At 37.9% G+C, this 18540-nt stretch overlaps 3 protein-coding genes across 4 annotated transcripts; 1 reads left to right on the forward strand and 2 right to left on the reverse strand.

Annotated features, from left to right (window-relative positions):
* The first annotated feature begins 30 nt into the window (after positions 1-30).
* On the forward strand, positions 31-18331 carry LOC103512779 (WW domain-binding protein 11). Its single transcript, XM_008477564.3, has 7 exons — positions 31-215; positions 12039-12148; positions 12407-12532; positions 12761-12858; positions 16482-16884; positions 17335-17407; positions 17960-18331. The coding sequence occupies exons 2-7, from the start codon at positions 12085-12087 to the stop codon at positions 18183-18185; spliced, it is 990 nt and encodes a 329-aa protein (XP_008475786.1). The 5' UTR covers positions 31-215; positions 12039-12084; the 3' UTR covers positions 18186-18331.
* LOC103512770 (dolichyl-diphosphooligosaccharide--protein glycosyltransferase subunit 4) lies at positions 3753-4675 on the reverse strand. 2 transcript variants are annotated; one of them, XM_026826165.1, is made up of 2 exons: positions 4502-4675; positions 3753-3905 (listed from the first exon to the last, which is right to left on the reverse strand). In XM_026826165.1, the coding sequence occupies exon 2, from the start codon at positions 3902-3904 to the stop codon at positions 3800-3802; it is 105 nt and encodes a 34-aa protein (XP_026681966.1). In that variant the 5' UTR covers position 3905; positions 4502-4675; the 3' UTR covers positions 3753-3799. The 2 variants fall into 2 exon arrangements, with proteins under 2 accessions (XP_026681966.1, XP_008475776.1); XM_008477554.3 differs by lacking the exon at positions 4502-4675 and adding an exon at positions 4322-4439.
* Positions 7559-9769, reverse strand: LOC103512778 (queuine tRNA-ribosyltransferase accessory subunit 2-like). Its single transcript, XM_026826159.1, has 5 exons — positions 9695-9769; positions 9245-9433; positions 8638-8804; positions 7844-8040; positions 7559-7647 (listed from the first exon to the last, which is right to left on the reverse strand). The coding sequence occupies exons 1-5, from the start codon at positions 9767-9769 to the stop codon at positions 7559-7561; spliced, it is 717 nt and encodes a 238-aa protein (XP_026681960.1).
* Positions 18332-18540: the final 209 nt, after the last annotated feature.

Below are 18540 nucleotides of genomic sequence, written 5' to 3' on the forward strand. Positions count from 1 at the left end.
GAGTTTGCTAACTTCACATCATTTGTGGTGGTCGATGTTTGAAATTTTTGATTTTTGTCATTTTTGGATTTTTTGGTACTTTTTGAAATTTTTGAGGAGTTTTCCGGAGTGTTTTTTCTTTCTACTCTTCAAGAAGCAGAGCAGACCAAAAAAGATAAGACAAATAGCCAACTAGCCAATCGACAGCCAGAGCGGCTCAGCGATCATCTGCAATCGTAAGTAACAAGTTTGAATCCCTGATCATAGTACCTATGAACCCGCATTTCCATACAACACACAATCAATACAGGATACCTATACATTCTTGGCACATAATCTTATCACCTCTTCAGATTTAGTAGGAGTTACTTTTTAGCCCGTCCTACCTTTATTATTACCATAGTAATAACAAAAGGGGTACTTGTGCAGAAGTCACGTCCATGGAATATTGCTACCAAAGGAACTGGCACAAATGAGCAGTGACCAGTGTTATTATAGGGTTAAGTTAAAAACTAAAGATAAAAAGTAAAAAATGAATTCAGATTGTACAAGTTGCGGAAAAAAAATCAAAAATTCGAATTTCCCGCCAACTTTACATGCAAAAAGACCGACGATGGCCTACGATGGCCCTGTTCATAACCACGGCCTGAATCCCTGATCATAGTACCTATGTACCCGTATTTCCATACAACACACAATCAATACAGGATACCTACATTCTTGTCTACATGTCTACAGTAGATTTTATTTCACTCGGGTCAAAGTCACTTAAAGTTCTTTTTATGATGATTGTCAGTTTCTTGCCAGATAAACTTTTTTAATGGGTTTGATAGAGGGCTAAGGTCCCATTGTCCTAAAAGCAGAGAGAATCAAGGTAGGATAGAAGAAATTCATTTATTCTGAGACTGATTAGTTTTAATATAGTTTTATGCATTATTTGAGTTAATTTGATTATTCCTTTTCATTTCAGGCTTGCCAGTAGATCTTGACATTTTAGTGACACAAAAACTTGGATAATGGGGCGACGTTCCATAAATACCACTAAGAGTGGTAAATACATGAACCCCACAGATCAAGCCAGTAAGTATATTTGGTCAGTGCCTTTACTGCACTTTTTTTTACAATTATTATATGCCTATTGTAGCAGTAAGCTTCCTGTATTGATTATTATTTATTAATGTGACACGGTCTTTAGTTTATAGAGTCATGGAAAATCCTTGAAAAAGTCATGAAATCATCATGTCTTCTCATGAAGTGTTTCGTACATCGAAGCGTTTACCCCTTCATGTGAGTTTAATTACAGTAAACAATGTAGGTATGTCCAGGTAGAACATTGTCATGAATGTCATACTCTAGTTGATCTGATTTCTCAAAAGTTTTCTCAATAGGAAGAGTTTCAGTGGTAAAAGAAAGTATATACCTGTCGAATTCACTCACATCCCTGGGGGGTGTCCAGGTTATCTTGAACCCAGATATTGTAATAGAGTCCTTATCAATGATAACAACAGGCCTCAGGGGTAAGGTGCGGAGTACATTACTAGATAGAAGTGAAGGCTTGTTATCTTGATCAAATCTTTCCTCAGAAATCGTATAAGCTCTACCAGGCACCAGTCCTGAGAATGTTATGAAGAAAGGTTTATTTTTGTTTTTAATAATCAGAGTACTGGTCACTGCATCTGGTGGTTTAATAGATACCTTGTGTTCAATTAATTTGTCTTCATCAACCATTGGTTTCCATAAGATTTGAAACATTGTTTCATTTCTAAACCACACTTGCAGCAAGTTTGACTGTGTGACAAGTGGGCTCGAGTTAACATGACACCAAAATGGCATACACACAAAAAGGAAGAAAACTGCATGCAAAAACGCACAAAAACAACTTGCAAAATACATGGTCCCAAGTTGTAAGAATCACAGATGATGAAAATTGACAAAGGAAGGGTAAATTAACAATTCAGGTTATAAATATTTCAGACTAGGTGGCAAACTACAAAACAATTTAAAGGCACCAACAAAAAAATCTTCAGACTTACAAGTAAAATATAAAAATATGTAGACAGGTAACAAGAAAAAATAATCTACTGCACACACGGCAAGAACACCAAAACAATTTGAAGTAAAAACTCTGGATTTATCTTCATGATATTTTATAAAAAGGCATACTGTTTATTTCAATTTTCTTCCTTAAGCAAACAATATGATCATGGGTGAGAGGGGTTTTTGGAGTCCTAATAGCTCAAGATGTCTGGTTGGGGACCATTAAATGGGAAAGAGACCAGCTTAGTTTGGCTGGGGGATATTTAACCGGGAGGATAGCAGCCTGTTCAAAGCAATCACCCTAGGGCTGATTGAGAAGTTGATGAAAAACGTGCTTCCTCAGATAAAGCTTTCAAGGACACAGAAAGCAAGTAGGTACACTCAGGCTTAGAGGCCTTGTAAGCGCTAGATCGCGGGTTCGATTCCCACTCAGATTGATTTCATCCTGAATGGATAAGGTTCGTTCTCGGAACGGCTGACTTCCTCCTATATGTTCTTTGTTTTTGGGTTGATAACACCTTAGCAGTTATATCTTCCTCCATCAAACCTCTAGAAAAAAAAAAAAAAAAAAAAAAAAAAAAAAAAAAAATATCAAACCTCTTTTTTTCCATCAGATTATACATTATTTATGTTGTACCATTATGAGGTAATGAGGAACAATGCCTTTCTGCCATATCGTGTGATCACTAAAGGGATTGAAGTCTTCAATAGAGTAGAAAGACACTCAAGTTTAAGGCCTCGTAGAATATAATGAATACTTTTTAATACTTTATTAAAAATATAGAATGAAATATAAAGCACTCTGGTGATTTAGTCTTTCGTATACAATTATACATTATTAGTCCATTGGAATCACAGCTTATTTCAAAAGGACAAGAAGAAGAGGAGGGGGAAAAGGTCTACAGATAATTCAGAGCTCAAGAACCTACACAAGTTGATAAGGATACAGATTAGTAACATATCACCTAGAATGTCTCGTTGTAAATCTCTAATAAATGTTAATACGAAAGTGGTACGGATTTTTTCAATCTCGCGTAAGTAAGAGTAATATTGTCAACTTCTTCTTCACGTCAAATATCTCAAGGTGTCGTTCCTAGAACTACAGATCATCCTGTCTCGAGGTTTTGTTCCTAGAACTACAGATCATCCACACCCTCATCCCTTTCAATGGCTTCATTATTCTGTATTTGTCTCTCATGACGTACACCTCCCTGGAGGTACACCTGGACACACTCATAGATATACACATACTGAGCCAAACTCTGCACCATCAATACACGCTGCCTCCTTAATCCATGCACAATACGCAGAATATCCACCGAACCCGCGCGTTCTGAGTTGTGAAGCCGCTGCAGTACCGTGTCCAGTGCGATGAATGTACCTGTCCTACCAACACCTGCACTACAGTGGACAACTATAGGATGTTGTGCAATATCTTACAAATCTGGTATAAGAAACTAAATCATGAAGAAAAAAATAATAAATAAAATAGGTACCTTGGTAGCTATATAAAAGGAAGGTATTTGAATTAAACTGAAATTTGTCCCTAATTATCTGATTAATATAAATTTAATTACTTAATTTTCATAACTTGACTCAAACCACTAATCTTGGTACCTATACCACAGTACACTAATAAAAATTTATTCAAGTTGCCTGATTGTTTGGTCAAATTTCAAAGACTAATTAAAGACAGTGATATTTCATGTTACTTACCCATAGCAATAACAAAAACACACACGGATAAATTTTTCTCAATTACATCATTGAGTAGAAGTTGGAATTATTTTGAATAGTTTGCAGCAATGTAGTGATAGAGAACCACCAACAAGAAGAGAGACACACCCAACACATTGGCAAAGATGGCCAACTGTACGTCAGAAATCATTCTGCAAAACACATTAGGTGTATTAGTAATAGCTAAATCCATAGATAAGAAAAAAAAAATAATAAAAAAAAACTACAAATGTTTTCCTTATCTTATTTTGTTAGGTACATAGATTACATATCTACAAAGTATGGATACATAAATTTTAATGTATTTCTGGGGAAAACCTACTATCACAATCACACACGATCTTCTTCTGGCATAATATTAAGTTTCAGTTTTTGTTGACTACTGAGTATGTTCAGAGATTATGCCCAAAACAGTCTCCAACCTCTCTAAACATTATCATAGGACAATGAACACTTTGACAAAATTGAATCCCAGGGTTAGTGACTGATGAGTTGAGTTTGGTTGTTGTGTTATATCCTTCGGATGATAACCAAATACATATGTACCCAATACATTTTTCACACCTACTTTCTTGACCTATTTACACAGGAGTTTCCAGTAGGTTTGTAACAAGTATCAACCTCGACTGATGGGCCATTGGGGCCCCAAACTCCCCTGGTATGATCAAAGTAGTCAAAAACACCTGTGTTCTCTGCCCTTCTAAAATGACCCAAACCATCTTGGTTGAATGGAAGAGAGTAACCTTACCTTGGAAGATTTGAGATCACGGGAACAGGTATCAAGAAGGAAGCTTTAAAATGTATTACAGCCTTTTATCAAAAGCTCAGAATATCAAGAGAATAAATTATTATTTAAATATTCTAATTTCGGCAAATTTCTGATTTCGTGGACAAAAAAGAAATGGTTTGTTTAGTGTTTAGTTGTTTACGTTTTTATCAAAAAGGCGCGTTTACATCATGCACGATTTGACGATTAAACATCACACGACTTTTTATTACCATTAAAATTTTCTCAGGATTTTTTGTGATTCGTGTGTAGGACTGAGGTTCTTTTTTCTTTGCTTGCAGGGTAGCGCGTCTGCCTTGTAAGATCGCGGATTGGATTCCGCCCGCACGGATTTCATCCTAAACAGATCAGGCTTCCTTCTCAGCTTGTCGCAACGGCTGACTTCTTCCTTATTTGCGTTTGGGACAATAAAACATGACCTTTCAGTAACCGCTCTATCAAACCTCCGAAATTTCGGAGGGGGGGGGATGCTCCAAATTTTCGGAGTCCGGCCCACAGTAAAGGAGCAGAAAGTCCGAGGGGTGGCGGGTCCCTCGGCCCCTTGAATACGGCCCTGGCAGAATAGAGAAGAAAATCCCCTCTTTTGTGAGTTTGTGACATTATCGTTTACCTTATGCAAGGACGTATTTCTTTTTAACTTTCAATACTCCGTGATATCCCCGAGGGACAAAAAATGAAAACACCAGCGAAATCAAAAATTTACTAAACGGATGGGGAAGCAGAAAGCCCGAGGGGTGGCGGATCCCTCGGCCCCTTGAATACGGCACTGGCAGAATAGAGAAGAAAATCCCCTCTTTTGTGACATTATCGTTTACCTTATGTAAGCACGTATTTTTTTTTTAACTTTCAATACTCCGTGATATCCCCGAGGGACAAAAAATGAAAACACCAGCGAAATCAAAAATTTACTAAACGGATGGGGAATTTATTGATAACAATAAATTAAAGTGTACTTAACACAAAAAAAAACCTTGTAAGTACAGGTGGTGGATATATAAACATTTGTTGCATAGGAAAATTAGGAACTAAATGGAATAATTAGGAATTAGACTAAGAACTTATTTACTACTTATTCTAGAGGTAAAAAAAAATGTGCTAGTAGCATTTTAAGTACATGAAACAAAACTGGGTTCACTTTGGACTGATATTAAATTAACTAAATATAAAAAAAAAAACGTAAAACAAGACTAAATACGGCGCGAACGACATGTTCCAACACATAGTTAAAGCGCCTAAAAGAAAAAAAAGACTAAATATAAAAAATGTAAAACAAAACTAAATATAAAAAAATGTAAAACAAGACAGGACAAGATAAATAGAAGCGTATTAATATTATCGGCCGCGGCTACAATTCGAGATTAAAAAAGGTTTTAAAGTTTAACTCTCGGATTTAGTAATCTGATTAAAATAATAATAATAATAATATGATACAAGGGGAAAGAGAGTGGTGGTAGAAAGTTAAACCGAGTCTGACAGACTCATATTGTATCCCTAGCCATAAGAGGGACAAGACAGCCCCACAAAAAGACGTTTATAAGTTAAATTAAACTAGAAGTGTATGGTACACATATTGCCGATCAACATAATTCCTATTAGGGTAATGTTACACCAAGCGCGCATCGTTTGCAAACAGTGTTTGCAAACGTTTGCAATCATTTTTCCACAAACATTGGCTTGCAAACAACGTCCGTGTGTGCGCAGAGTTGATCCGGCTGCTGTCGGTTTTTCTACAAAAGCTAAAGGTAATGTTACACCAAGCGCGCATTGTTTGCAAACGTTGCGTCGGCTGGCGCGGTGGGCTCCTCCCCCGGTGTGCCGCGGAGACTGTTCCTCCGAACCGATACACAAAAACAAGAGAGAAGGTAAGACTTGATTTAAACTATAGACCGCGGGCAGCGCAAGGCCACCGTGAGAGCTGAACTCGGGCACGGTTTATAGAAAAAATCAGTCAGGGGGGCTTCTTGCTTAAAACCTCTTTACTGCTCTCGGTGAAGAGAGATGTACTGGAGAAAGGATACCTACAAATTGAACCGGAGTGTATATGAACAAAGCTTGTGAGCGCGGAGAGTGAGAAGTTTTGTTTTACATTATAATATTGCTTCGCGAAGAAAAGTAGATCTGAGATGCGAGTCGATGTAGGTATTGAAATGTACTGACTGTGTGCGTTGCATGATATGTTGTGGTAGCAGTACTGGATTTTAAAATGAAGGTGCCGGGTTCGATTCCCGTGATAACTTTTAATATTAATTTTAGATATTGGGAAATGATTTTTTTATGTTCTAAATAATTTTAGGATGAGATCTAAATAATTTTATGATGAGATCTTAAAAGTATAATTTGACTTAAGAAATAATTAAAGGCTCATGTTGAGATTGGAAAACTGGACATGAGGCTTGTGATACAATTGTATCAAACGCCCCTTATAAGAGTCAAATTATATTTTTAAGATGAGAGGAAAAGTGAAAAATTCTAGCTAATTAACCTATCTATCTTATCTCCCCGTGTTAGCCGTTTAAGATAATAATATAATAATCTTAGTGAGATATTGTGTTTATCTCACTTCTGTGAGCTTTGATTTTCCAATTTGAATAGTTACACCGCATGGTGTAGACTTGACCGATGTTTGAGATTATTGTGTACAGACCTTTGGATAATGATCTGTCTTTGAGCAAGACTTTTGTACCAGGTGGTAGAATCGAAGGATTCATAGGTAGTCTGTGAGAATTTGACATTTTGTTTCTTTGGTATTTCCCAAAGTGTTCAGATTGATTGCTATAAGATTGAGATTGCTTTGGAGAGAAAGGCAAGTTCCTTTTCCCCTGGTTAGGTAAAGTTTTACCTGTGGATGATTACCGTTGGGCGCCAATTTATACAAGGGGAAAGAGAGTGGTGGTAGAAAACTAAGCCACTGGATGGGCCGACAATTGATTTGTCCGAAGTTGATACTCGAAAGAGTGAGAGAGCTAGTGGATTTAGCTGAGGTGTGTCAATCTCCTTTGTACCAAAATGTTGATAAGATTAGCCTACGGTGATCGTCAGTGGATTTGACAATATGATTCGAAGATAAGCCTCTGGCTTCAGTGGCGGATTCCCAATCTGAAAGCTATCTAAAAGTTTGAATGGAGAAGATTGTAGATTAAAACTTATCAACTATTTTAAAAGTATATTATGTGGGTAAAATTCAAAATAAAACAGGTACACTTGAATAAACAATATCGAGATCAATAGGTAAAATGAATACAAAAAAAAGAAAAAATAGTGATTGGTAAAAATTGAGCGTGTGGGCTAACACGGGGGATTTACTTTTATAGCATAATGAGGTATTTTTTTTGTTTTTACCATTGATACTACTAGAATCTGCATTGGACAATCCATTTTCACCATTGGTACTACTGGAATCTTCATTGAATACTCCGTTTTTACCATTAATACTACTTGGAACGCCATTGGATGTTCCATTTTTATCACCATTGATGGACACTCCATTTGAAGAGTTGCATCTGTTTGAATCCCTGATCATAGTACCTATGTACCCGCATTTCCATACAACACACAATCAATACAGGATACCTACATTCTTGTCTACATGTCTACAGTAGATTTTACTTCACTCGGGTCAAAGTCACTTAAAGTTCTTTTTATGATGATTGTCAGTTTCTTGCCAGATAAACTTCATTTATTTGATTTTATTTTCATATTTTTTAAGGGTACCTACCAACACCATAAAAAAAAGTGAACTATATAAAATTTGTAACCAACTCCAAGCACACAGCCAAAAAAACTTCTACCCCGCCGGGAATCGAACCTGGGATCTCCGGAGTGCAAGCCTAGTGTGATATCCACTCGGCCACGGAGGCTTTACTCTAAATACAAATAATAATCAAACCTAAAAGCAGAGAGAGAGAGAGAATCAAGGTAGGATAGAAGAAATTCAGTTATTCTGAGACTGATTAGTTTTAATGTAGTTCTATGCATTATTTGAGTTAATTTGATTATTCCTTTTCATTTCAGGCTTGCCAGTAGATCTTGACATTTTAGTGACACAAAAACTAATAATCAATAGGCAATAATATTGTTAGGTGCCAATTTACACTTACAAAGGAATGTGTCTTGTGTATTGGAACGTGAAAGCACAGCCTCGGTCTGCAAGTACCAGTGGTAGGCCAGAATCAAACATGTCAATGCCTCGCTGTACAAACTGAACAATGTTCATTGGAGACCAAGGCCCTTGGATTATACGGAGCTTGTCATTGGGTAAGTAGGGCTGTGAATGAAGCAAACAATATGATCATGGGTGAGAGGGGTTTTTGGCGTCCTAATAGCTCAAGATGTCTGGTTGGGGACCATTAAATGGGAAAGAGACCAGCTTAGTTTGGCTGGGGGACATTTAACAGGGAGGATAGCAGCCTGTTCAAAGCAATCACCCTAGGGCTGATTGAGAAGCTGATGAAAAACGTGCTTCCTCAGATAAAGCTTTCAAGGACACAGAAAGCAAGTAGGTACACTCAGGCTTAGAGGATAGCATGTCTGCCTTGTAAGCGCTAGATCGCGGGTTCGATTCCCACTCAGATCTGATTTCATCCTGAATGGATAAGGTTCGTTCTCGGAACGGCTGACTACCTCCTATATGTTCTTTGCTTTTGGGATGATAACACCTTAGCAGTTATATCTTCCTCCATCAAACCTCTAGAAAAAAAAACTCACCACTGTGTTTTCCAATACAGCATTCACAACATCACAGCCAAGATCTTCAGTTGCTCCCTCATCAGCACAAAGTCCATCTATGAGGAAGCCATGCACATCTCGTGTGGCATACAGTTCAGCACAATACCTCCTCAGAGATAAATCCAGACCACCTTGGATTGGAGCTATCACACAGGTGTCCTTTAGTGCCTGTAATGGGGGAAAGTGGAGATTTTTTTCATTACAATATTACATACCCTAAATAATTATCAGAATGAAATTTTGAAAGTGACAAAACGTCTTAGTTGAGTACCTAGCTTTTTTTCATTGTTATTAAAAGCCATACCAAAGTTTTCCTACGTAATGAATTTATGACTCTTAAAAGGAGCTGCAAGTAGGTATACCAGTTTGATAGGTAAAAAAATAGGTGAAAAATTCAATCAACTGTGTTTTCATTTCTGCGTTCAATACCTGGATAGGATACCCATCACGATAGTAGGGACTAGGCAGCCTCAGATTGTGCTTTCCTGTGACGGTGAACTTCATTTTAATGTCCTAGCCAAAAACACTTCAACGACTGTGGCAATTCAGACCAGAATAATTATTAATGCTCACACATTGTTATGCAATGGAGAACTAATGAGTCAGACTGACATGCTTGATTTCACACACTTCTTGGGCATTCTTGGGATAGACGAGCACAAATTCACAAAATTAGAGCTTAAAGAAGGTCGGTGAGAAATACTCATAAGTAGGACAAGGAAATATAATAATGAGCCGCTATAAATACATACTGCGTAACTGCATTAAATGCGCCGGTTTTTACTTCCTACATCACCTTGTCCGTTTTCCGAGAAACCTAGTCACTTTAGTTCAAGAAATGTAAGAAACAGAAGAGGGAGAAAAGCAGGAAAAACCGAAGAACTGAAGAGGGAGAAATACAAAAACATTTGTGCAGAAAGCTCGCTTCACAGCGATACATGTGTGTGAAGCTAGCGTGTGCTTATTTGCGCTTATAGTGGTTCTCAAATTTTTTATGCTCGCTATGATTTGGCAACAGTGCTGAGCATTTTTTTTTATTTCTTTTCTTTTTTCAAAAAGATTTTTTTTAAGTTTGATAGAAAGAACTGTAACTTCTAAAGTCTTATCGTCCTGATATCGAAGAAAAAAGAAGAATGGAACAGGAAAAAGCCTGCCGTTCCGAGAACGAATTTTGTGTGTTGTTTTTTTTTTTTTTAAGGTTCATTATTCTATTGAAAAAAGGTTGATATTCCATTAAAAAAGGTATAAATTCTATTCAAACTTTATTGTATTGTTTAACATGTTATACAAAACTGGATGGATTAAAGACGCTGTAAAAAAAGCATATTTTAAAGTACATAGGTTCATATTTTTAAAAAAAAAAAATAGATGAGTGTTACTGCCGTTTTTATTTGGTAGCAATGAATCAACTGCTACATTAGATTCGTGTGGTCTGTGTAGTAGTATGTCTCTCATCAGATGTGCGAGAAGAGACACAATACTTTCCATTTAGATGCTACAGAAGAGGTTTGATAGAGGGAACTGTAACAACGCAACTGAGGCCTTATCGTCCCGAATTCGAAGAGAAGAAGGAGAGGAAAGAAGAAAGTCAGACGTTCCGAGAACGAACCTTGTCTGTTTAGGATAAATTTCACTCCGGGTGAGAATCGAACCCGCGACCTAGCGCTCAGAGGGAACTGTAACAACGCAACGGAGGCCTTATCGTCCCGAATTCGAAGAGAAGAAGGAGAGGATAGAAGAAAGTCAGACGTTCCGAGAACGAACCTTGTCTGTTTAGGATAAATTTCACTCCGGGTGAGAATCGAACCCGCGACCTAGCGCTTACAAGGCAGGCGTGCTACCCTCCAAGCTAACTAGGCTTGTGTGTTTTTTTTTTTTTCTTTTTCTTCTTCTTCTTCTTCTTCTTCTTCTTCTTCTTCTTCTTCTTCTCCTTTTTTTCCTGTGGGTTTGACAAAATAAAACCATTTGTATTTGTTAGTTAGAATAGTTAGTACCTACATAATCATCTTTTTTCTTTTTCTTTTTTTGTCTCCCCCCCTTCCAGGCATGCCCCCCAGGATCATGCGGTTCCCTCCCCCTCCCCCCATGGGTATCCCTCTCCCTCCCACCCCACAAGTCCACCCCTCCAATATGAGCACACCCAATGTTCTATCGGCCGGACCTCAGCTTATCAACAAGTCAGCTGTCAGCTCAGCCTCGGAGAGTGTAGTTAAACGCAAGAAGGAGTTTTTACAATTAGAGCAGTGATTTGTGTTATTATAGGGTTACAAAAAGGAAATAAGGTTGGATACAAAAAGGAGCTTTTCTTTTCCACAGACGTGACTTCTGCATAATTATCATTGCATGAAAGTAAAATCTGATCAATAATAATAATAAACTGAATATTAAACAAATTAGGTAGGTACCTATACATAGGTACTGATTTTCTTTAACCATGCTCAAATAAACTACAGGCTAAAAATTCCCAGAGGGATGGACCCAGCTTGTTGCTATTTATTATTACCTCCAAAAGGAGTATTATCCTCATGTCTACAGTAGATTTTACTTCACTCGGGTCAAAGTCACTTAAAGTTCTTTTTATGATGATTGTCAGTTTCTTGCCAAATAAACTTTTTTAATGGGTTTGATAGAGGGCTAAGGTCCCATTGTCCTAAAAGCAGAGAGAGAGAGAATCAAGGTAGGATAGAAGAAATTCAGTTATTCTGAGACTGATTAGTTTTAATATAGTTCTATGCATTATTTGAGTTAATTTGATTATTCCTTTTCATTTCAGGCTTGCCAGTAGATCTTGACATTTTAGTGACACAAAAACTTGAATAATGGGGCGACGTTCCATAAATACCACCAAGAGTGGTAAATACATGAACCCCACAGATCAAGCCAGTAAGTATATTTGGTCAGTGCCTTTACTGCACTTTTTTTTACAATTATTATTTTTAAAGGAAAATGTCTGATTGATAGCTATTCAAATGGTAATGCTATTTCCATCCTATCATGGCCATTCAAAAGTAAATGCAAAAAGTAGGTAGTTTCCATTTGGTAGAGAATAAAAACTCTCTTTTTCGCTACAGATAATTGAACTTGTGAATAACCAATCTTGTCTCAGAATCCATCATTAATCAATTTGTTTGTGTTTTCCAGGAAAGGAAGCAAGAAAAAAAGAACTGAAGAAGAACAAGAAGCAGCGTATGCTAGTGAGGACTGCTGTACTCAAAGGCAAAGATCCTCAGCAGCTGCTTCTGGAAATGGAGAAAATTGATCAAATGGGTATGATATTTTTTTTTATTTTTCCTCTTAAAATGTTATACAACTCTTTGAAGTAAAGAAACTAGGTACATCACCCCTTGTCCACTTCATATTCTACCACATAACCTAGACAAGAGGAACATGCCTTAACATAAATGTGTTTCTGATCTGTTTGACCTTAGATTTTAATCTGTTTGACCTTAACAAGGATATGTTTGTTATTGGTTCTTTCCTCTCTCCATATTTCAGAGTACAATGTTCTTCAGCCGTCCCCATTGAATGAAAAAGTACTCAAGGATAAGAGAAGAAAACTTAGAGATACATTTGATAGAGTCATGAAGATGTATGTAAGTATTACTTACAAATAGATATGTTGCTTCAAACTTTGATATCATGCCTCCTTGGAATGCTAGATTTGAAACTTTAAGTATAAGAATTACTGCTCTATTTATGTTGGCGGATGAAGAAAGGAGATGACGCCATGAAGCGAACCTCTAAACCAGCCGGTGATACCAAGACCAAACCAGACCAAACGGGTAAATCCGTACATACGCCGACAGTACCGCCCCCTGCCGCCCCTGGACAAACTAAAGATGATGCCTACCTGCAGTTTATGAAGGAGATGCAGGGATTGTTATAAGACCTTTGGCTGTGATGCTTCTTCACTTCTACTCCTGCTCTGATAGTGTCAACATGTCCCTATCTTGGTCTGACAATGATACCCCAAATGGTACAAAAAGCTCACCAATTTGAAACCTTTCTAATAAAAAATTATCGTGTGATGCTAGAGCGACTTATGGGTGTGATGCTAGAGCGACCTATGAGTGTGATGCTGGGGTTCTTCAGAGGGAACTGTAACTGCTAACGTCTTATCGTCCCGAAATCGAAGGGAGAAGGAAGACAGGATAGGAGAAAGCCGGCCGTTCCGAGAACGAATATTATCCGTTCAAGATGAAATCCGCCCCGGGCGGGAGTGCATACTCTGGCGGTGAAATCTCTCGAGTTGTGCGTTCTACGCAAAAATGCGTGGTACACTAACGCTGTGGGTTTGAAAATCGGCGAGTCCTTTTGGAACTCAAAGTGTGTTCAAAAATAGACAGGCTGTTGATCGAAGAGGTGAATCTATGTCCTGGAGGCAGTGTGGACGGTTTCAGTCGACATTGATTGACGGCCGGTCGACTATTACCGCCAAACCTAAGATTAGGTAAGTGTTTAATCTTTGTATCAAGCGTGCCGGGAGGCGCACGAACGTCAAGAGTTATTATTTACAGGAATGAAACCCACCCTTGATCAAACCTTAGTTCTATTTCTCTGTTAGATTTCCTGTCCATGAGATAGGCATGGTATTTATCTCACGGTGTTGGAAGGATTAGGGTTTTTAAACCCCCTTGGACGCCTAGAAACTATATCTGGACTCCTTTCATGTCCTTAATGTTTGTATACAGATAATTTTGTATATTTATTACAAGGATTTTTTTCCAAGAGGTTTGATAGAGGGTACTGTAACTGCTGAGGTCTTATCGTCCCGAAATCGAAGAGAGAAGAAAGACAGCCGTTCCGAGAACGATTTGAAAAAGTACCTATATGATAATATATTGTATCGCTATAAATTTTAACTCTGTATCAGAGCAGTACATGCGTCCTACAATATCACTGCTAGCTTTCACTTCAATTGTTTAATTGTTATTTTAATTGTTTCTTAATATAATTATTGCGTTATTTTAATTGTTTCTCTTTCACGTGTTTCAGGAATCTCAGTGCTGACTTAACCCGGTTCGTACCAACTACCCTGGACGCCTAGAAACAATATCTGGACTCCTTAATGTTTGTATACAGATAATTTTGTATATTTATTACAAGGATTTCTTTCCAAGAGGTTTGATAAAGGGTACTGTAACTGCTGAGGTCTTATCGTCCCGAAATCGAAGAGAGAAGAAAGACAGCCGTTCCGAGAACGATTTGAAAAAGTATACCTACATGATAATTTATTGTATCGCTATAAATTGTAACTCTGTATCAGAGCAGTACATGCGTCCTACAATATCACTGCTAGCTTTCACTTCAATTATTTAATTGTTATTTTAATTGTTTCTTTATATAATTTTAATATAAGCGTTATTTTAATTGTTTCTCTTTCACGTGTTTCAGGAATCTCAGTGCTGACTTAACCCGGTTCGTACCAACTACCCTGCGGATGAAGATAATGCTATCTATTTCCTTCCTATCATGGCCATTCAAAAGTAAATGCAAAAAGTAGGTAGTTTCCATTTGGTAGAGAATAAAAACTCTCTTTTTTGCTACAGATAATTGAACTTGTGAATAACCAATCTTGTCTCAGAATCCATCATTAATCAATTTGTTTGTGTTTTCCAGGAAAGGAAGCAGTAATGCTATTTCCATCCTATCATGGCCATTCAAAAGTAAATGCAAAAAGTAGGTAGTTTCCATTTGGTAGAGAATAAAAACTCTCTTTTTCGCTACAGATAATTGAACTTGTGAATAACCAATCTTGTCTCAGAATCCATCATTAATCAATTTGTTTGTGTTTTCCAGGAAAGGAAGCAAGAAAAAAAGAACTGAAGAAGAACAAGAAGCAGCGTATGCTAGTGAGGACTGCTGTACTCAAAGGCAAAGATCCTCAGCAGTTGCTTCTGGAAATGGAGAAAATTGATCAAATGGGTATGATATTTTTTTTTTATTTTTTCCTTTTAAAATGTTATACAAATCTTTGAAGTAAAGAAACTAGGTACATCACCCCTTGTCCACTTCATGTTCTACCACATAACCTAGACAAGAGGAACATGCCTTAACAAAAATGTGTTTCTGATCTGTTTGACCTCAACAAGGATATGTTTGTTATTGGTTCTTTCCTCTCTCCATATTTCAGAGTACAATGTTCTTCAGCCATCCCCATTGAATGAAAAAGTAGTTATACAACTCTTTGAAGTAAAGAAACTAGGTACATCACCCCTGGTCCACTTCATATTCTACCACATAACCTAGACAAGAGGAACATGCCTTAACAAAAATGTGTTTCTGATCTGTTTGACCTTAACAAGGATATGTTTGTTATTGGTTCTTTCCTCTCTCCATATTTCAGAGTACAATGTTCTTCAGCCGTCCCCATTGAATGAAAAAGTACTCAAGGATAAGAGAAGAAAACTTAGAGATACATTTGATAGAGTCATGAAGATGTATGTAAGTATTACTTACAAATTAATATGTTGCTTCAAACTTTGATATCATGCCTCCTTGGAATGCTAAATTTGAAACTTTAAGTATAAGAATTACTGCTCTATTTATGTTGTCAGCTTAGAAGGTGCTTCTCTATACCATTTACTTTCTTCACTTCAAATTAATATGTTGCTTCAAACTTTGATATCATGCCTCCTTGGAATGCTAGATTTGAAACTTTAAGTATAAGAATTACTGCTCTATTTATGTTGTCAGCTTAGAAGGTCTCTATACCATTTACTTTCTCCACTTCTACTCCTGCTCTGATAGTGTCAACATCTCCCTATCTTGGTCTGACAATGATACCCCAAATGGTACTAAAAGCTCACCAATTTGAAACCTTTCTAATAGAAATTATCTGTATAAAAATGTTATTATTTTAATACGAATAAATTCTGATGACACCAATATTGTAGTGTTATAATGCCTTATACCAAATCCTTCTTGTTTCCATCAGGTAAAAGATGACCCCGACAAGTGGGAGGAGCTGAAATTATCTGTATAAAAATGTTATTATTTTAATATGAATAAATTCTGATAACACCAATATTGTAGTGTTATAATGCCTTATACCAAATCCTTCTTGTTTCCATCAGGTAAAAGATGACCCCGACAAGTGGGAGGAGCTAAAAATTATCTGTATAAAAATGTTATTATCTTAATACGAATAAATTCTGAGGACACCAATATTGTAGTGTTATAATGCCTTATACCAAATCCTTCTTGTTTCCATCAGGTAAAAGATGACCCTGACAAGTGGGAGGAGCTCAAGCGAGGTGAGGTGGAATATGAAAAACGTCGTACAGCTCTCATCTCGTACTACGAGGCAGTGAAACACGCACAGCAAGTCCAAGTCGATGACATACCACTACCTCTGCAGCAACTACCACCGGGGGAGGAGCTCAAGCGAGGTGAGGTGGAATATGAAAAACGTCGTACGGCTCTCATCTCGTACTACGAGGCAGTGAAACACGCACAGCAAGTCCAAGTCGATGACATACCACTACCTCTGCAGCAACTACCACCGGAGTCATTAGCAGCCCTGGCAGCTGGGTATACATCACAGATACCTTTGCCTAGTGACTTGGGTATTCCTCTACCACCGTCCATACTGGGCAATCTGGTACCTCCCCCACCTGGTGAGTGCTTTATTTTATTTATCATTATTATTATTATTATTTTATCCTGAACGAATAGAATCCAGCCTGGGCAGGAACACGCGGCCTAGCGCTTACAAGGCAGACCGACCAACCAAGCTCCCTAGGCTGGCAATACCTAGGTTTGATTAGGGACTTTAAGAACAAAGGTCCCATGGACCAAGCACACCTAAATTCCTGTCCAGCCTACGAAGCCAGCAGTTCCATGGTAGAATAATATTGGGTTGCAAGTTGTTTTTTTCCAAGAGGTCTGATAAAGGGAACTGTAACTGCTAAGGTCTTATCGTGCCGAAATTGAAGAGAGAAGGAGGACAGGATAGGAGAAATCCAGCCGTTCCGAGAACGAACCTTATCCCTTCAGAATAAAATCGCATTTGTAAACAACAACAAACAACACAACAGAAGTCTTAGCGTCCTTAAATCAAAGAGAAGAGGACAGGAAAGGAGAAATAGAGAGTGTTACCAGTAGAGACGGCAAGACCATTACCGCCAAACCTAAGATTAGGTAAGTGTTGAATCTTTGTATCAAGCGTGCCGGGAGACGCACGAACGTCAAGAGTTCGAAGATTATTATTTACAGGAATGAAACCCACCCTTGATCAAACCTTAGTTCTATTTCTCTCTTAGATTTTCTGTCCGTGAGATAGGCATGGTATCTATCTCACGGTGTTGGAATGATTAGGGTTTTTAAACCCCCCTTGGACGCCTAGAAACAATATCTGGACTCCTTAATGTTTGTATACAGATAATTTTGTATATTTATTACAAGGATTTCTTTCCAAGAGGTTTGATAAAGGGTACTGTAACTGCTGAGGTCTTATCGTCCCGAAATCGAAGAGAGAAGAAAGACAGCCGTTCCGAGAACGATTTGAAAAAGTATACCTACATGATAATTTATTGTATCGCTATAAATTGTAACTCTGTATCAGAGCAGTACATGCGTCCTACAATATCACTGCTAGCTTTCACTTCAATTATTTAATTGTTATTTTAATTGTTTCTTTATATAATTTTAATATAAGCGTTATTTTAATTGTTTCTCTTTCACGTGTTTCAGGAATCTCAGTGCTGACTTAACCCGGTTCGTACCAACTACCCTGCGGATGAAGAAAGGAGATGACGCCATGAAGCGAACCTCTAAACCAGCCGGTGATACCAAGACCAAACCAGACCAAACGGGTAAATCCGTACATACGCCGACAGTACCGCCCCCTGCCGCCCCTGGACAAACTAAAGATGATGCCTACCTGCAGTTTATGAAGGAGATGCAGGGATTGTTATAAGACCTTTGGGTGTGATGCTAGAGCGACTTATGGGTGTGATGCTAGAGCGACCTATGAGTGTGATGCTGGGGTTCTTCAGAGGGAACTGTAACTGCTAACGTCTTATCGTCCCGAAATCGAAGGGAGAAGGAAGACAGGATGGGAGAAAGCCGGCCGTTCCGAGAACGAATATTATCCGTTCAGGATAAAATCCGCCCCGGGCCCAACAGCGATGCATACTATAGCCGCACGAACTCCTGAGAGTACAAGGTTCTCGACACAATAGGAGTGGCTAGACACTTGTCGTAAAGAAAGCAAAATCAGAGTTATAAAAAAAATTAAAATATCAAAGAAAGACTCTAATTATTTTTTTTGA

The sequence above is a fragment of the Diaphorina citri genome, unplaced genomic scaffold (assembly GCF_000475195.1).
Source record: "Diaphorina citri unplaced genomic scaffold, Diaci psyllid genome assembly version 1.1 scaffold882, whole genome shotgun sequence".
Taxonomy (NCBI): domain Eukaryota; kingdom Metazoa; phylum Arthropoda; class Insecta; order Hemiptera; family Psyllidae; genus Diaphorina; species Diaphorina citri.

Coding starts and splice junctions, on each gene's coding strand:
- LOC103512770 (XM_026826165.1), bottom strand. CDS start 3,904: ATGATTTCTGACGTACAGTTGGCCATCTTTGCCAATGTGTTGGGTGTG.
- LOC103512778 (XM_026826159.1), bottom strand. CDS start 9,769: ATGAAGTTCACCGTCACAGGAAAGCACAATCTGAGGCTGCCTAGTCCC. Junction 9,434..9,694: donor GTGATGGGTATCCTATCCAG/GTATTGAACGCA, acceptor CCCCCATTACAG/GCACTAAAGGACACCTGTGT. Junction 7,648..7,843: donor TACCTCATTATGCTATAAAA/GTAAATCCCCCG, acceptor TCAAACTTTTAG/ATAGCTTTCAGATTGGGAAT.
- LOC103512779 (XM_008477564.3), top strand. CDS start 12,085: ATGGGGCGACGTTCCATAAATACCACCAAGAGTGGTAAATACATGAAC. Junction 12,149..12,406: donor GAACCCCACAGATCAAGCCA/GTAAGTATATTT, acceptor TGTGTTTTCCAG/GAAAGGAAGCAAGAAAAAAA. Junction 12,533..12,760: donor GGAGAAAATTGATCAAATGG/GTATGATATTTT, acceptor TCCATATTTCAG/AGTACAATGTTCTTCAGCCG.